Source organism: Pseudophryne corroboree, chromosome 1 (assembly GCF_028390025.1).
Source record: "Pseudophryne corroboree isolate aPseCor3 chromosome 1, aPseCor3.hap2, whole genome shotgun sequence".
Taxonomy (NCBI): Eukaryota; Metazoa; Chordata; class Amphibia; order Anura; family Myobatrachidae; genus Pseudophryne; species Pseudophryne corroboree.
The window spans coordinates 371,093,584-371,113,488 of record NC_086444.1 but is presented as its reverse complement, the minus strand read 5'-3'; the positions used below and the strand labels follow the sequence as shown (position 1 = coordinate 371,113,488).

General features: G+C 46.6%; 1 protein-coding gene across 1 annotated transcript in view; it reads left to right on the top strand.

Annotated features, from left to right (window-relative positions):
- SLC5A1 (solute carrier family 5 member 1) overlaps positions 1–19,905 on the top strand; it is a 132,383-nt gene that overhangs the window by 68,645 nt on the left and 43,833 nt on the right. Inside the window, exons 4-6 of the mRNA XM_063913053.1 lie at positions 3,163–3,222; positions 7,673–7,777; positions 8,749–8,854. Coding sequence (XP_063769123.1) covers positions 3,163–3,222; positions 7,673–7,777; positions 8,749–8,854 — 271 coding nt within the window. The remainder of the gene's footprint in view (positions 1–3,162; positions 3,223–7,672; positions 7,778–8,748; positions 8,855–19,905) is intronic.

Sequence of the window (19,905 nt, the reverse complement as noted above, 5' to 3'; positions counted from 1 at the left end):
CTTTGAGAGACTGTGTCCACTAATGCCTTAATGCAGCCTTGCATTTTAATTACAGTTCTACATTAGTTTGAGAGCAGAAGATAAGCAGACAACCATAATAGCCATTGCCTAAATGTCTTGGTAAGACTGCTTTACAACCCAGAGTATTCAGATCACCACATGAATGTAAAATATACATACTGTACACTACATTCCCAAACTTTTTTATAATGATCTTTTAAACTAGCTCTACACACTTCACCAATTAAATTGCCGGTACCGACCATCAATTCTGCTATCTGATAATTATTGTGCTGTTTTCCAGAAGGGTTACAGGTAATGAGACGTGTTAAGTACAAAGTGCTTCCTTTCTACTGATCACTTCCTTTTAAATAAATAGGAGTTTGTTATTAATAGGTAGAATAGAAATCTCTGCTTGTTACATTGAGCTTATCATGATATGATGCAGTTACATGTTAAATCATTTGCATGTAAGTCAGTGAGTAGAAAACTGTACTCTATGATTATTTTTCTTCACTATATACAAAAGCTTGGTACTGTAGTCAATATTCAGTGCTTAAACAAGACAATGACAGGAGATCTTTCTGACAGGCAATTCCTTACCTGAAATTAAGGCTCTTGTTTTACCGTCACTAATACCCCTTTTCCACTAGCTCAAAAAACACGGGTAAATGCACGGGGGCGCGCATTTACCCGTGTTTTTGGCAAGTGGAAAAGGGTAAACCCGGATCAAGTGACCCGTGAATCCTACCCGGCTATTTACCTGGGTAGGACACGGGAATGATCCGGGTAGGGTGTAGTGTAAACGGGAGCCGTGTCGATGCGACACGGCTCCCGTTTACACTGTATGGATGGGCGGCGCTGGGAGATCATGTGATCTCCCTGCGCCGCCCCTGCCGTGTAGCTAGAAGCGTCACCAACCCGGCATATGCCGGGTTGTGACTGCTAATGGGAAAGGGACCGAGCACGGGTCGCAGCAGGGGGCAGCTCCCGTGTCAGGCTCCCGGCTGCGACCCGTGCTCGTAGGTGTAAAAGGGGTATTAGTTACAAAGTATCAGTATTATTTAATACTAGTTAAAAGGCCATCAAAATGACGCACACCAGGGCCAGATTACAGGGGGGCGTTCACCACTCACACAGGAGCTGCTGGGTTTCTGGAACTCCTGCTGCTAGGTGTGTGTGTGGGTGTGTGTGTGTGTGTGTGTGTGTGTGTGTGTGTGTGTGTGTGTGTGTGTTTGTGTCTGCCTGTGTCTAGCATTAGCTATATATATATATATATATATATATATACTGGCCCACATAACAGAGGCTAGGAGCAGATTTACCTATTTATTATATAGGATACCAATATTTGCAGAACGCATATTATATTTTTCTCTGGGTTTATCCAATTAATACTTCTCATTTTTTGGCTGATAAAAACAGACCAATGGTCATTATCGGGCTATCCAATTATAGTATTTTTATTGTCTGAAAAATTATGGTTTTCAGGCGTTAACACATGGGTCCAGGATAAGTATCCGGACCAATGTGTTATTGCGGAAAACTGGGGTCTGTTATCGCAGATTATGCTTTGTGCAAAGCATAATCCTCGGTAAATGCTGACATCGAATTGGATAGCCCCCGACGAATCCATTATCCGCTGTAAATTACTGTGGATAATTTGATACCCACCTCTGTGTATAAATTCTATGGCAGACATCAATCTATATTTTACTTACATGTTATTTCAGAAATAGTCTGAAATGTTGATTTATTTCACCATTTATTTCCACAACATGATAATGAGAAATTAGACCACAGTGGCTTAAATATTGTAGGATGCATTTAGAAAGAGTACATAGAAGCACTAATGTATCTGATTATGAGCCTTGCAAAAAGGCTTCGAGCTCAAAACATGTAAAGTCCTTATCATTAGTCACAAAATTAGCTGCAATATAAATATACAGGTTGAGTATCCCATATCCAAATACAGGTTGAGTATCCTATATCCATATATTCCGAAATACGGAATATTCCGAAATACAGACTTTTTTGAGTGAGAGTGAGATAGTGAAACCTTTGTTTTTTGATGGCTCAATGTACACAAACTTTGTTTAATACACAAAGTTATTGCAAATATTGTATTAAATGACCTTCAGGCTGTGTGTATAAGGTGTATATGAAACATAAAGTGTGAATGTACACACACTTTGTTTAATGCACAAAGTTATAAAAAATATTGGCTAAAATTACCTTCAGGCTGTGTGTATAAGGTGTATATGTATCATAAATGCCTTCTGTGCTTAGATTTAGGTCCCATCACCATGATATCTCACTATGATATGCAATTATTCCAAAATACGGAAAAATCCCATATCCAAAATACCTCTGGTCCCAAGCATTTTGGATAAGGGAGACTCAACCTGTATTCAGAAATACGGAATATTCCGAAATACAGGATTTATTGAGTGAGAGTGAGATAATGAAACCTTTGTTTTCTGGTGGCTTATTGTACACAAACTTTGTTTAATACACAAACTTATTAAAAATATTGTATTAAATGACCTTCAGGCTGTGTATAAGGTGTATATGAAACATAAATGAATTGTGTGAATGTACACACACTTTGTTTAATGCACAAAGTTATAAAAAAAATTGGCTAAAATTACCTTCAGGCTGTGTGTATAAGGTGTATATGAAACATAAATGCATTCTGTGCTCAGACTTGGGTCCCATCGCCATGATATCTCATTATGGTATGCAATTATTCCAAAATACGGAAAAATCCGATATCCAAAATACTTCTGGTCCCAAGCATTTTGGATAAGGGATACTCAACCTGTACTTATTTCATTAAGAAAGTAGGCAGTTAGTATCAACACTAGCCATTATTCTATATGCCGTTTGCACTAGTCTAACTAATGTAGTTTCCTAGCCTAGTATTGAAGTTTTCTATCCATCTGTTATATTGCGTACATTCAGTGGAGTGTTTAGGAAAAGAGTCAGACATTGAAATAGCTCTGTATTAAACACTGACCTATAAATTTATGCCATGGTCTAAAACGAATGTTTCGGTGAGAGATTGTCTTAACCTGTAGGAAATTCATACTGCACATGCATACAGGGCATTAATGAATACTAAGTGTTGCAAGACGATTATATATTTGTCTTATATTTCAGGCGCTGGTCATTGTCATTTTTCTTGGATGGGTCTTTGTGCCTATTTACATAAAAGCTGGGGTAAGTGTCGTTTTATTGGATAGTCCATCAAAATAAGATCGAAAAAATGAATCTGTATTTTGGGATGTATTGAATGTTTATAAGTATTTTAAGCACTTTATCAATTTTGCATATAAAAATAGCGAGAAAACAGTGCTATAGGTGAAAACAATAAGAATATTGTAATTCTATAAAAATAGATTTGAGATGTGCAACTTGTACATTATTCATTTTTTTGCAGCTTGGCAAACTGATTATAAATTCACCAGCCATTTATGTCAGAAATACTTACCATTCCAGCAATTTACTTAGTTTTACCTCACCAATACCTGCGCCTCGTCTATCACGCAAATGAGTCAGCAGTGTTCTAGTAGTCTATTATGTGGCGTCAGTGCAGGCAAATCATTACAAAGTTAATTTCAGTCCCCTCCACATGAGCAGCAGTTGTAGCAAGTATAGGCTGCAAAGAGTGTGCGTAGACTTGAGCTTCACGGAACTCCTCTGCTACTTTACAGATTGCTATATCTTACTGCAGGGTGGTGTAGTATTTTATGCCGGCGCTTGGGATCCCGGCGCCCAGCATACCGGCGGTGGGATCCCAACCGCCGGCATCCCGACCGCTGGCATGCAGGCAGCGGGGTGAGCACAGAAGAGTCCCTTGCGGGCTCGGTGGTCACGCTATTTAGTCTCCCTCCAGGGGTATCGAGGACACCCCAAGAGGGAGAATAGTTGTCGGTATGCCGGTTGTCGGGATTCCGGCGTCGGTATGGTGAGCGCCAGGATCCCGACAGCCGGCATATCAAATGCCTCCCCTGCTTGCGGTACATTGGTGCATTCAGGGCTGGATTAAGCCTTGGGGAGCACAGGGCACTTAAGACAGGGGGCCTGGGATAAGGGAGGTGTACATTAGGTTGTGCATACCATATTTATTTAATAAGAAAGGTTTTTCAACAGAGGTGATTACAAGCATAAATTAAGAGGGCATTTTGTCCCTCCTGGAATCGGTCCTGTTGGGAGGTATGGATTGTGTATATTACATTTAAACCGATAGTGTATATTAGATTTTAAAAAAGTAGTTGAATAATGCCTGGGTACGGTTCATTGCTCTCAGTGGCGCAGAAAAGAGGGGGAAGCGGATGCAAATTACCTGGGCCCGGGCTGCTGGAGGGGCCCGGAGGCCCCTGGGTCCAGGGGTGCCCACACCGCACACACTGCACCCATTTAAATACTTACCTTACCGGAGTCCAGCGGCAGGTGCAGCGACCGCGGCGGAAATCACCACCAAAATGGCCGCTGCACAATGCCGGAGTCTACAGCGCCATTCAGAGGAGGGGGCCCACCCGGAGGAGCACACGGGCCCTTTCCTCTGTAGAAACTCCCCTGCCCCAGTGCACTTTTGCTGTTGCCAGCGTCGACAGTGCCATCTTCCCGGTGATCTCTTCAGGAAGATAGTGAAGCACAGTAGTAAGGTAGGAAGCAGGTGCCTTCCCCTGTCGTCCCCCTCATGTAAAAAAATTGCACCCCTTCGAAGCGGCCCCGCAATTATATTATTATATACATATTATAATAGGTAAGGGCATCAACACGCCCCCTTTTTAAGCCATGTCCCCCATTTACCAGGGCTCGGCGTGGTTTTCTATGGCCCTGATCGCTGTACCTAAGTGAGAGACAACTATTTTATAAAGTTTTCTTGTAGTGGAACAAAGACAATTTAAACAACCTTAACCTACACATAGAAAAATAAAATCTATAATTTATCTTGCAAAAATGCAATAGCAGCAGTCTGTGCACTGCTTATACGCTGGGATAGAACTCAGGAGGATTCTGTCTTTGTCTCGCTCTCTCTAGACCAAAATGCTCTCATTTGATAACAGGTTGCACAGGACTCAGACACCCAGGCGGGGAGGAGGAGAAGCTGGGATCCCTTGGTCACTTACAGATCTCTCCCATCTCCTATCTATCCTCTGGTTTGGAAGCTCCATTGGTAGCTCATGAAACCTGATACTCCTGTGTCTCTGCCTGCACTGCATACTGCCTTTCTCACATTCTTGATGCCTGGTTCTGCTGCTGCACAAGAGGGACAGCTAGTGATGGCAGTGTGCTCCGGCCAGGGGGCCCCACACAGAGAGGAAGGGGGTCTGGGCTACAGTATCCCCCTGCGCCCCCACCTTAATCTGGCTATTAGTGCATTATCCCATATACTGTATGTATGTACTTGGCTATCTAGATTTCTGTATATTTTTATATACTGTATGACTTTATGTATGTCTATATGTCTGTGACTGTATATAATGGTGGATTTCCCACTAGGCTTTTGAGGCATGTGCCTAGAGTAGAGCGCGGGACCCCCTGGTCAAGCACAATCCAACCACCCCAAGCCATCACACCAGTAATAAGTTGCAGTTTATGTGTTAGCTAGGTTACATTAATAAGAAGTAGCAGTTGAGTGCTAGAAGCGTTACATAGGTGAGAAGTAGTAATTAAGGTGTTAAAGAGTGTTAAGCTCCGTACACACGGGGTAAATGTGTGCTGAGCGATCTAGCACAGACTGCTCAGCAGCACACATCTCTCCCCCCGCTCAGCACACAGCGCGATGTGTGCTGAGTGAGGGGGGACACTCATTTCACCCCGTGGTGAAATGAGCGATCTCACTAGATTTGGCATGCATGCATGCCAAATCTAGAGCCGGCGATAGCGACGCGCAGGACCGCGCATCGCTGTCACTGGCACCCTACACATGGAGAGATCCGTGCTTAATTTCTAAGCAATCTAGTCAGATTGCTTAGAATTTAAGCACGGATCTCTTCCTTGTGTGCCCCCCCTTTACATAAGTGCAAAGCAATTTAAGTGCTCAAAAGTTTACAATAATGATGCCCCGAAGCAGCCCGGCCACACCAAGCCAGGGAGCTCTACACCCTAAACCCATTCCAAATACTGACATATTATATACATTTTTCCAGGACTTGCCTATTCCAATCTGTAGACCCTATACTAATTAAAAACACCCATGCACAGGTGGAGAGTGGGAGAGGTGCTAGTCCAAGCTGGACAAGTCTCCGCTTCAAGTGGCCACACATGGAAACAATATAGACAATATGGGGAGGGGGGGGGGGGGAATCTGGACTGCACACCCTAATTCTAAGATAATAAGAGGTGCTACCATGCTAAGACTTGTAGTGCTACACAGGCGGGGGAAAAAGAGAAAATGCAGGTGCACACACTAAGAACACTGGTAATCAGAACAAATGTAATAAACTCAAAAGTGACTGCGCAGTTGTGTGAAGCTCAGCTCTTTGGGTGACAGCGGTAGGACAGTCTAACCACTTGCAAGTTACTTAGATGTCAAGAAGCACATGTGTGAGCTTGCTGGGTGTGGATTATTAGATCCACACTAAACAGGTCTACAGTTAATAGGTCGACCACTAATGGTAGACATGCATTAGCTCAACATAGAATAGGTAGAAAAGGTCAACAGGTTCAAAAGGTTGACATGAAAATGGTCGACACAATAAAGGTAGACAATTTGTTTTGTTTTTTTGGGGTGTTATGTCACTTTTCTGACACAAACAAGACCCATTAGCGTACCACGTCCCCTCGCATGGCTCACTTCACTAGCCGTGCTTCAGGTAAGGTGTTTCGCTCTGCTACCACTGCGCTAGGCACAGGTTACTATTCCCAATCATAGCCCACGTGGATGGTAAAGTATGAAAAAGTTGGAAAAAAAACACAAAAACGTGTGTCAACCATATGTGTGTCGACCATTGTCATATTAAACCTTTGACTATGTTGACCTGTTGACCATGTTGACCCTTAAACTGTCTACTTTTTACATGTCGACCTTTTGACCCTGTTGGCTTAATGCATGTCTACCAGTAGGGGTGGTCCTATTGATTGTAGACCTTTTTAGTGTAGATCTATAGACCGGATACCGAGCTGGTTTACCAGTCCCAAAAGGCAGACTAGGACTAGAAGCTTGGGAGGGAAATGCTTTGTTTTAATAATAGAGCATCTTATTTTCCTGTGGGCACCCCAACTAACAACCATCTTGTGGTATAATTAGCTGTCGGAGGACAGCTGTGGTACATGTGCTGCCGCTGTAATTTTTTTATCAGAGATTTACACCGGGACGTATTGCAGTGAAGGCTATAACAGATTTGATAAATAGGCAAAAGCCCTAAATCCTGTTAAATACAAAACAAATAAAAATGTTGCATGATTTCAAGCTTTTTACCTGTAAGTAATAGACACCATATACACAAAACAGCCTGATATACTGTAAATGTGCATTAAAGTAAACTGAGCCAAATATAAAGTTACGTCCACATGACATCTCCTACATTGCTGTGCTCATGCTAATCTATGGGAATTTATACTACTGTATTACTGACTAAGCCTAGGTGACCTGTATAACGGTATTGGTCTGTAAAAGTCATTCTGTGTGTCATTTTGTGCATGTATATTGTTATCCTAGGTGGTGACCATGCCAGAATACTTAAGGAAACGCTTTGGAGGGGATCGAATACGGATTTACCTTTCTGTTCTTTCTCTACTGCTCTACGTGTTCACCAAGATCTCTGTGAGTTGAGGCAAAATATCCTTTCACCTCTTTTTACATGTACACCCAGTGCAAGGAGTAGGTGTCATTTCAGGGATGCACCCTAAGATGGAGATAGGAAAAGTAGTATTGCGACAAAACTTGACCAGCTGACAAACTTTATTTCCACCTGTTATTGCTGAAGATAGGGCTTTTCTCCATTGTCTTACACTGTATCCCTGCATTTCATGCATTGCCGTAAATTTACTAAAATGGAAGCTCAATTTAAGATGGGATGTTGGCCATAGCAACCAATCAGATTCCAGGTATTAACTTCTAGAAGGTGATAGATAAATGAGCAGTAGAATCTGATTGGTTGCTATGGGCAACATCCCAATGTAAATAGAACTCCCATTTTAGTAAAGTTACTCCATTGTTTCTCCCACAGACATTCCCTCCCCTATTGCTCTCACTGCTTCCCCTACTTATATCTTACAGATTATTACTATTACTTATTATATAATGCCAATCATATTATGCAGCACTGTACACAGAACATGTAATTAATAATTATTCACTTTAGTACCTGGCCCGGGAACCTTACTGTCCAATATCCCTACTAGAGACATACACAGTAGTGTCCATTCTGTCATAAGCGAGTTATCCTACTAGCGTGTTAAAGAGTGTGGGGGGGAAACTGAAGCGCCTGGAGGAAACCCACATAAACAAGGAGAGAACATACACACTCCACACAGATATTTAGATTGAATTGAACCCATGACAATGATGCCATGAAGCCGCAATGCTAATTGCTTTGTCACAGTGCTGCCCACCCACATATCTTGCACTGCATCCCATGCAGTTATTTTACACTGAATCCCCTGAATCTAACACTACACCTTACTCACAACAAACAATGTTTACTACTTTGTGGGGTTACCCTGCACCCATCAGTGATATACGACCACCTCAGCACTGCATGAATTCATTGTATAATATGTCTTTTACTTTAGGCGGACATGTTCTCAGGGGCCATTTTTATCCAGCAAGCCATGAGGATCAATATCTACTTAGCCATTGTGATGCTACTGCTAATCACAGCTGTGTACACAGTCACAGGTGGGTGCAACCTTTCACCCTTACCAAACATGTTCCTATGCCTGATATATACTGAGGGTTTGCCCATCACCTGAGCCTCATTTTATTGTACTGTAATAGCTATGAACTTCATCTGATAATTGCAGATGGTATGTATGTACCTTTTACTGTACCTTTCATGATAATAGTATCCAATTAGAACCGGATGCAGTTAAAATACTGGTTATCGGGGTCCCGGCGTTCAGGAGACCGGCGCCAGAATCCTGACAGCCGGTGAAATACCAGTGGACTGAATCCTGACCACCGCCAGGTGGTGCTGTGATTCCGACAGACGGGATGCCTCTGTTGGTATACTGACAGCCGCCATCCCGTCTGTATACGTAAATCATACCGATTCCATTAGAACAGATAGTTCAGCAAAGTACAACATTCATCTCATTCCATTTTTATTTTCTCATACGTCCTAGAGGATGCTGGGGTCACATCAAGAACCATGGGGTATAGACGGGATCAGCAGGAGACATGGGCACTTTAAGACTTTCAAATGGTGTGACCTGGCTCCTCCCTCTATGCCCCTCCTCCAGACTCCAGTTTAGAATCTGTGCCCAGTGAGATTGGATGCACTCTGAGGAGCTCTACTGAGTTTCTCTGAAAGACTTATGTTAGGTTTTTTATTTTCAGGGAGAACTGCTGGCATCAGACTCCCTGCTTCGTGGGACTTAGGGGAGAGAAGTCAGACCTACTTCTGTGAGTTTCAAGGCTCTGCTTCTTTGGCTACAGGACACCATTAGCTCCTGAGGGTTTGATCACTAGGTACGCCTAGTACGCCCTGGGCAGCATATATACCTCAATATAAGACTGGCAACAGGGGACATAGGTGCCAGGGGCACTGTCCTAACCCCGCCAGTATAAAGATTTTTAACAAAAATAGCGGGACTGAAGCGCTCCATTACAGGGGCGGGGCTTAGCCCTCACAGCTCACACAGCCAGCGCACTGCTGAAACTATCAGGGTGCAAAACGGAAGGGGGGGGGGGGGGGCACAGTAAACTTGGTGCAATATATGTTAATATAAAAGCGCTGCAGGTTTGGGGCATTCTATAGTGTTCAGAACTGTTGATTAAGCGCTGGGTTATGAGATGGAAAACTCTATCTGTGTCTCTCTGACATGTTTGGTACACGTGTGTCAGCATGTCTGAGCCGGAGTGCTTCCCACAAACGGCTGTGGGAGTGACCCTGTCGGCATCGCCGACTCCTGATGGTACTTGGTACATCTGTGTCAACATGTAGGTGGATGAATGTTTTTCCCAAGAGAAAACTATATTAGGGACACAGACGTGTGTGGGTGGCCCTGTCAGCACCACCAATATATGATTGGGTAAAAAAATTGCATGTTAATGTGATGCATATCAGAGAGGGCTATGTATGTAAGTATATATATATATAGTAAGGCTGCATGAATAGGTGTCACAGACACAGACGTAGAAATATCTATGGAGGATGTCTTGTTCATAGCTATGTTTCCCTCAGACCTCTCGGGGTCGCAAACAGGTTATTTTGCCCAGTTACTACTCCTGATACCGACACAGACGCTAATTCCTATGTCGACTATAATGTTTCCTGATGAGATAAAAAAAGGAGCATTTAGTACATGATTAGTGCATAATAAGGACGTATTAACGTCACTGTGGACCCTGCTGTTCCGAACAAAGGGGTCAATGTGTGTATATAGGTATATATATATATATATTTGTATGTATGTGTATATATATATATATATATATATATATATATATTTATTTATTTATTTATACAGTATATATATATATATATATATACTATACTATATATAGTAACATTCTTCATTCTCATGTGCTGAACGCTCTGTTTGAGAAAGTCTGGGTCAGCCCTGACAATCTGGTTTCAAATCCTCAAGAGGATTCTGATTGTTTATTCTTTTCCCGCCACGGATAGAATAAAGTGGGAGTCACACCCTGTTCTGCACGGGGCCCTGTCACAAAGCCAGCGGATCATATGTAGGAAGCTACGTTATATTCTAGTTATGTGTTCATGCATACGTCAGTTAGACCTGCCATTACATGCGCATGGGGGAGTAGTAGCATTCAAAAATGGTCGGTTGCCTGGTCATCCGTTATAGATACCCTGGGGAGAGATGGGATACTCCTTACGTTGGGTCATATCAAGAATGCTGCAGCATGCTTTCGTGCGACTGCAAAGGATAGAGGACTCTTGGGTTCGCGGGCCGATTCCATGGCGGTCTCGGCTAGGAGGGCGTTGTGGATTCACCAATGGAATGCTGAGGTTGACTCTGAGAAGATATGGAGTCTTTTCCCTATGAAGGTGAAGCCTGTTTTGGTGACGGCCTAGTTAATTTGATCTCGGCAGATGCCGCTGGTAAGTCTACCTTCTGGGCCTATGTTCCCTCACAACGGATGATGACCCATAATTGTCGGATGCAGTTATGTCGGCCCAATAGATACTGATTCCCCTATTCTTTGCAGGTAGTGGAAGGAGAAAAGGGAAGAGGTCAGCAGCCTCTTCAAGGTCACAGGAGCAGAAATCATCCTCTGTTTTTGCCAGATCCACCGCATGACGCTGGGACTCTCTGGTGGGAGCCCACACTGGTGGGGCCATGTGTAAAACTTTTCAGTCAGTCCTGGAACGGACTTGGACCCGTGGGTTTTTACGAATAGTGTCCCAAGGGTGCATACTGGAGTTTCCAGACGTTTTCCCTCACCAATTCTTCAGTATTACCGATTCTCCTCCGGACAGGGAGGTAGTATGCGACGCAACACAAGAGTTGTGTCAGGATCAGGTCATTGTTCTGGTGTACCCTGTCACAATAGGGAGAAGGCTGTTATTCAAGCCTCTTCGTGCTCCTGAAGCCAGATGGCTCGGTCAGACCAATCCTACAGCTGACATCCCTCAATTTCTACTTAAAGAAATTCAAATCCAAGATGGAATCTCTCAGGGCGGTCATAACCAAAATGGAAAAAGGATAAAGATGGTCTAATTACATTTTCCTCAGCATTAGGTTTACCTGAGGTTTGCTATTCAGGATGGTCATTACCAATTTCACCGGGGTGATGGCGGTAATGATGGTTCTCCTTCTCTAGTACGGAGTCACATTTATCCCATACTGGGACGGTCTCTTGATAACGGCGAGATCAAGAAACCAGTTGGTGCAAAACGTTGCACTTTCCCTGACGGTTCTTCAACAACAGAGTTGGCTCCTGAATTTGCCAGAATCACTGATGGTCCCATCGACGCGGTTGTCGGTTTTGGGAATAATACTAGATACTACAGAGAGTTTTTTCTTCTGGTGGAAAAGGCTCTGGAGATCCAGAGTCTGGTCAAACAAATTCTGAAACCAGCAAGAGTGTCAATCCATCAATGCATTCGGTTGCTGGGGAAGATGGTTGCGGCCTACGAGGCCATTCAGTTTGGCAGGTTCCATGCCAGAGTGTTCCAGTGGGACCTGTTGGACAAGTGGTCCGGGTTCCACATACACATCCACCGGAGGATAATCCTGTCTTCCAAGACAAGATTCTCACTCCTGTGGTGGCTGCATAGTTTGCACCTCCTAGAGGGGCGAAGGTTCGGGATCCAGGACTGGATCCTAGGCACCACGGATGCAACCCTCCAAGGTTGGGGAGCAGTCACACAGGGGGAATACTTCCAAGGAAGATGGTCAAGTCAGAAAACTTGTCTCCACATAAACGTTCTGGAGTTAAGGGCCATTTACAACGGCTATCTACAAGCGGAACATCTTCTTCGAGGTCTATCCGTACTGATCCAGTCTGACACTGTAACAGCAGTAGCATACATAAACCGTCCGGACGGAACGAAAAGCAGAGCGGCAATGGCAGAAGCCACAAATATTTTCCGCTGGGCGAAAAAACATACAAGCGCTCTGTCAGCGAGGAGTGGACAGCTGGGAAGAAGACTTCCTCAGCAGACACTATCTCCATCCAGGAGAGTGGGGCCTCCGCCAAGATGTCTTCACAGAAGTGACAAGTCATTGAGAAGTTCCTCAAGTTGAAATGATGGCATCTCGTCTCAACAAGAAGCTTCAGAGATATTGTTCCAGGTCGAGGGACCCTCAAGCAATAACAGTGGATGCACTGGTGACACCGTGGGTGTTTCAGTCGGTGTATGTATTTCCTCCGCTTCCTCTCATTCCAAAAGTTCTAAAGATAAGAAGAAGAACAAAGGTTCAAGCAATCCTCATTGTCCAGACTGGCCAAGGAGGGCTTTGTATCCGGATCTTCAGGAATTGTTCATAGGAGATCCCTAGCCTCTTCCTTTGCGCGAGGACCTGTTGCGGCAGGGGCCGTGCATGTATCAAGACTCACCGCGGCTACGTTTAACGGCATGGCGGTTTAATGCCAAATCCTAGCCGTAAGGGTATTCCCAGTGTAGTCATTCCCACACTTGTTCAAAAAAAACAAAAAAACGGTAACATCTAAACTGTACCACCGTATTTGGAGAAAGTATTTTTCTTGGTGTGAATCCAAGTAGGCTCCTACGGAAGAGTTTCTGCTAGGGCGTTTTCTCCATTTTCTACAAGCAGGTGTGGATGCGGGCCTAAAATTGGGCAAAATTAAGGTTCAGATTTCAGCCTTATAGGTTTTTCTTTCCTCCCTTCCAGGAGTTCAGACTTGCGTGAAAGGTGTCTTGCACATCCAACCTCCTTTGTGCCTCCAGTGGCACCATTGGATTTTAATGTGGTGTTGCAGTTCCTTCAATCACATTGGTTTGAACCTTTACAAAAGGTGGAGTTGAAGTTCCATACTTGGAAAGTGGTCATCCTGTTGGCCTTGGCATCTACAAGGCGGGTGTCTGAGTTGGTGGCCTGGTCTCACAAGAGCCCTTATTTGATCTTTCATGAAGATAGAGCAGAATTGTGGACACGTTAACAATTTCTGCCGAAGGTGGTTCATCTTTCCACATGAACCAATCTATTGTGGTGCCTGTGGCCACTGACGCCTTCGTTGAGTCGAAGTCTCTGGCTGTGGTCAGAACTTTGAAAATGTATGTAGCCAGAACGGCTCAGATTAGGAAAACAGAGGCTCTGTTTGTCCTGTATGCTCCCAACAAGATTGGGTATCCTGCTTCCATGCAGACTATTGCGCGCTGGTTCTGTGGTAAGATTCAGCATGCTCATTGCACGGCAGGATTGCCGTTACCGAATTAGGTGAAGGCCCATTCTACTAGAAAGGTGGGCTCGTCCTGGGCGGCTGCCCGGGGAGTCTCGGCATTGCAACTTTGCCGAGCAGCTATTTAGCAAACACTTTTGCTAAGTTTTACAAGTTTGATACCTTGGTTGATGATGACCTCATGTTGGGTCATTCGGTGCTGCAGAGTCGTCCGCTCTCTCCCGCCCGTTCTAGAGCTTTGGTATAACCCCATGGTTCTTGATGTGACCCCAGCATCCTCTAGGATGTATGAGAAAATAGGATTTTAATACCTACCGGTAAATACTTTTCTCTTAGTCCGTAGAGGATGCTGGGCGCCCGTCCCAGTGCGTACTGTATCTGCAGTTATTGGTTGTGGTTACACACAGGTTGTGTTTCGGTTTTTGTCAGCATAGTGCTGAAAATTCTTCATGCCGTTGGCTTGTGTTTTATTGAATGCCACGTTCTGCGGCATGCTTGAGGTGTGAGCTGGTAAGATGCTCACCCTGGTTTAACAATAAATCCTTTCCTCAAAATGTCCGTCTCCCTGGGCACAGTTTCCTTAAACTGTAGTCTGGAGGAGAGGCATAGAGGGAGGAGCCAGGTCATACCATTTGAAAGTCTTAAAGTGCCCATGTCTCCTGCGGATCCCGTCTATACCCCATGGTTCTTGATGTGACCCCAGAATCCTCTACGGACTAAGAGAAAAGGATTTACCGGTAGGTATTAAAATCCTATTTTTTTGTATACCCTTTATGGGAGTAATCCTCTACAGGGTATTCAACCTTGGTCCATTGGTATTTCATCTGAATAAATAATACTCCTATTTTATGCTTCTGTTTCCACTTGAACTATGCCTAGTAAGTACTTAGTAAGAACCCTGTTTTATGCAACTTGAATGCAGGATATCTTTAGCAAAGAAATCCTTGCCTGTTACTGTATGTACAGTACTGTGCAAAAGTTTTAGGCAGGTGTTGAAAAAATGCTGCAAAGTAAGAATGCTTTAAAAAATAGGAGTGTTAATAGTTTATTTTTATCAATTATTAAACAGCAAAGTGAATGAACTGAGGAGAAATCTTAATGAAATCAATATTTGGTGTGGGCACCCTTTGCCTTCAAAACAGCATACATTTTTCACTAGCACCCAGGTACACTTACACACAGTTTGTGAAGGAACTCGGCATGGAGGTTGTTCCAAACATCTTGGAGAACTAACCACAGATCTTCTGTGGATGTAAGAATGCTTAAATCCTTCTGTCTCCTCATGTAATGCCAGACAGACTCATTGATGTTGATATCAGGGCTCTGTGGAGGCATATCATAATTTCCAGGACTCCTTGTTGTTCTTTACGCTGAAGATAGTTCTTAATGACATTGGCTGTATGTTTGGGGTCATTCTCCTGCTGCAGAATACGTTTGGAGCCAATCAGATGCCTCCCTGATGGTGTTGCATGATGGATAAGTACCTACCTGTATTTCTCAGCATTGAAGCACAGGCCATGTTGAGTAGTATAGACGCAGTGATCGGCCAAGGAAACTTAGTGCATCAGATGAAAGACACATCATGCTCGCTTCCCTTAGAAACCAGAAGATGTCCATCAGTGCCATTATCTCAGTACTGGCAGAAACCAATGAGACTCAGGCAGGGGCAGATTGGGATCGAAAACCTGCCTGGGAAATTTATGGAAGCAGCCGTAATGGGAACGGGGCCTGTCAAGAGGGTGGAATAACTCCTCATGAGGCGTGATTCTGAGCTGGACACAGTTGCTTCCTCCTTGCGTCTTTTACAGCCCTCCATGCATCTGACTGTGCAAGGACTGAGACACCCTCTGTCAGTGTATACGGGTGCTGCAATCATGCTTTGTGAGTCTTTAGATGCCACCATCAGTCGCACCGTTGAGACTTTCACCAGTCCTATGCTAGGTGCAACTCATCCATCTGAGTATGGCATGATGAAAAACCACAACACATTGGTCTGCTATATCAACGTTTCAATGTTTAATCAAACATTTTCATCAGCACCTGTTCCTGATGAAAATTTTTGACTAAACATTGAAACGTTGATATAGCAGACCAATGTGTGGGGCCGGCTCCAGGAACATTCCAATGGAGCGGTCGAACAGGGCGCCACACTTAATGGGCGCCACTAGGAACGCGAAGCCATATTGGAACCTGCCCTGCCTGGAGCCAAGTCCCTGCACTGCAGCCGCAGCGTCCATCCGCTGGCCTGCCTCTCACAAGCCCCTACGTAAGCGGCGCCAGCCTGTGAGCCAATCAGAGCTCTCGGACCAGCAGCTGAGGCTCCTCATTGGCTGCCGGACTGCGAGCTTTGATAGGTACAGGTCCGTCAGCCAAATTGGAGTACCGCCGCCGGAGACTGAGGGGAAGGAGAGGCGCATGCTGCGCTCTCCTCCCTCCCTCACATAAAGGAGCAGCAGCAGCCGCCCCGCCCAAGAGAACTATCATCAGCAGCAGCACGGTGAGCTGCACTTTGGGGGAGGGGGGCACTGTGTGGGGACATGTGTATCTGGGACTGGGGGCATAGCTGGCACTGTGGGGCATACAGGGCCGGTTCTTAGCCTTGTGGCGCCCCGGGCAAAATATGGGGGCGTGGCTTCAAATGGGGGCGTGGTCACGACGCTGAAAGAAAAGAAAAAAATCAAAAAAAGTATACTTACCATCCCCGTTCCTGATCCAGACCGCTGCAGACCCCCATCCGCCGGCGGCGCCGCTCTTCTCCTCTCTTCGATCTATGGGAGAGATGTTATTACGTCTCTCCCATAGAACAGCATAGACACTAGAGGTAAATTATGACCCCTAGTGTCTGTGCCACTATGCTGTGCGGTGCGCGATGACGTCATCGCGCATCGCACAGCAAAGGTCCTCTACATGAAGGGAAACTAGACCATAGCATCTAGTTTCCCTTCATGGAGAGGACCTTTGCTGTGCGGTGCGCGATGACGTCATCGCGCACCGCACAACTAAGGTCCTCTCAATGAAGGGAAACTAGACGCTACGCGTCTGGTTCCCTTCAAAGCGGGGGGGCACAGCAGGGCACTGCGGGGGGCACAGTGGCGGATCTTGCCCTGGTGCGGCGCCCTCCGGATGGCGCCGGCGCCCTCCGGAAGGCGGCACCCCGGGCAAAAGTACCGCTTGCCCGTGGCAAGAACCGCCACTGGGGGCATACTGTATGTATCCGGCACTGGGGGCATATCTGGCACTCTGGGGCATGTGTATCTGGCACTGGGGTCATATCTGGCACTGTGGTGCATATGTATCTGGCACTGGGGGCATATCTGGCACTGTGGGGGCATGTGTGTCTGGGACTGGGGCCATATCTGGCACTGTGGGGCAGAGGCGTATCTAGGGTAGGGCGAGTCCTGGGCGCCTTGGCAGGCCCAGGAGAGGGGGGCGCCGCCGGTGGCCAGGGCATCATGCCCCACTCGCCCCTGTCAACCCGAGATGTGAGGGGAGTAGAGTGCACCGTCTCTCCTTCCCCTCACCGCTGCTGGAAGCTGCCAGCATCGCTGCTGTGTCCGCCTGGTCTCCGGCATTAGCCAATCAGAGCTTGCGGACCGGCTCCTGATTGGATGCCGGTCCGCGAGCTCTGATTGGCTAGCGAACCGGCGCCAGACAGCCGCCAGAGACCAGGAGCGGTGAGGGGAAGGAGAGGCGCTGCGCTCTCCTCCCCTCACAAACACAACAGGCGCCGGTGAGTGACCGGGGGGGGGGCACAGTGGGGCCTGGCACTGTGGGGCATGTAACTGGCACAGTGGGGCATGTAACTGGCACTGTGGGACATATAACTGGCACAGTGGGGCCTGGCACTGTGGGGCATATAACTGGCACTGTGGGGCATATAACTGGCACAGTGGGGCATGTAACTGGCACTGAGTGGGGCCTGGCACTGTGGGGCATGTAACTGGCACTGTGGGGCATATAACTGGCACAGTGGGGCCTGGCACTGTGGGGCATATAACTGGCACTGTGGGGCATATAACTGGCACTGTGGGGCATATAACTGGCACAGTAGGGCCTGGCACTGTGGGGCATATAACTGGCGCTGTGGGGCATATAACTGGCACTGTGGAGCATATAACTGGCACAGTGGGGCATGTAACTGGCACTGAGTGGCGCCTGGCACTGTGGGGCATGTATCTGGCACTGTGGGGCATGTAACTGGCACTGTGGGGCAATGTAACTGGCACTGTGGGGCAATGTATCTGTCACTGTGGGGCATGTATCTGGCACTGTGGGGCATTGATCTGGCACTGTGGGGCAATGTAACTGGCACTGTGGGCCATTTTCAGTGGCCACACCCCTTCTGGAGCGTGGCCACACACCCTTATGGTGTGTGTGACCACGCCCATTTTTCGCCACGCACGCACATACATGCTTCTTTTTGCGTGTGTTTTTTTTTTTTTTTGGGGGGGGCGCCATTTTCCATCTTGCCCTGGGCTCCGGAAACCCTAGCTATGCCTCTGAGGCCCGTGTCCAACCTTCTCCATTTGGGCCCCCTCCTCTCTGCCGGCAGCGCTGAGAGTCTGAGCACTAGAGTGCTCAGACTCTACTGCGCATGCGCAGATCTCCGGGAAAATGGCGTGGTGGCCATTTTCCCTGAGAATTCTCTACTGCGCATGCGCAGAACTCCATGAAAATGTCCGCTGGGCCATTTTCACAGAGTTTTAATACCGCCGTGGACGTCGCCGCGGGACTCCGGAGGAGGGGAGTATTTAGAAAATGGGTGCAGCGTGTGCGGTGGGGGCCCCCTCTGGACTCAGGGGCCCGTGTGTACCGCACACACTGCACCCATTATAGAAACGCCAGTGGTTGGAACATGGCAGGTTAGGCAAGAAAATTTGGTGGAGGGCCAGTGGTACCATCCCTTCTGATGGTCTTCTTGCTATGATTTTCTGAGCATGCTCAGACTCCTGCAGTGAAGAACCTTGTCTTTTAGATGAGCAGAGGCCTTGGTGGGGTGCGCGGGGGTATGTGTATCTGGCACTGGGTGCATATCTGGCACTGTTGGGCATATATGTATCTGGCACTGGGGGCATATATGTATCTGGTACTGGGGGCATATCTGGCACTGTGGGAACATATATGTATCTGACACTGGGGGCATATATGTATCTGGCACTGTGGGGCATATATGTATCTGGCACTGTGGGGACATGTGTATCTGGCACTGCTGTGGGGCATATCATGTGTAGCTGGCACTGCTGCAGGACATATCATGTGTAGCTGGCACTGCTGGGGGCATAGCATGTGTAGCTGGCACTGCTGTGGGGCATAGCATGTGTACCTGGCACTGCTGCGGGGCATATCATGTGTAGCTGGCACTGCTGTGGGGCATATCATGTGTAGCTGGCACTGCTGCAGGGCATATCATGTGTAGCTGGCACTGCTGGGGGCATAGCATGTGTAGCTGGCACTGTTGCGGGGCATATCATGTGTACCTGGCACTGCTGCGGGGCATATCATGTGTAGCTGGCACTGCTGTGGGGCATATCATGTGTAGCTGGCACTGCTGTGGGGCATATCATGTGTAGCTGGCACTGCTGTGGGGCATATCATGTGTAGCTGGCACTGCTGCGGGGCATATCATGTATAGCTGGTACTGCTGTGGGGCATATTATGTGTAGCTGGCATTGCTGTGGCGCATATCATGTGTAGCTGGCACTGCTGCGGGGCATATCATGTGTAGCTGGCACTGCTGTGGGGCATATCATGTGTAGCTGGCATTGCTGTGGGGCATATCATGTGTAGCTGGCACTGCTGTGGGGCATATCAGGTGTAGATGGCACTGCTGGGGGGCATATCAGGTGTAGCTGGCACTGCTGGGGGCCCTAGTCTCTCTATCCACTGTGTCTCAC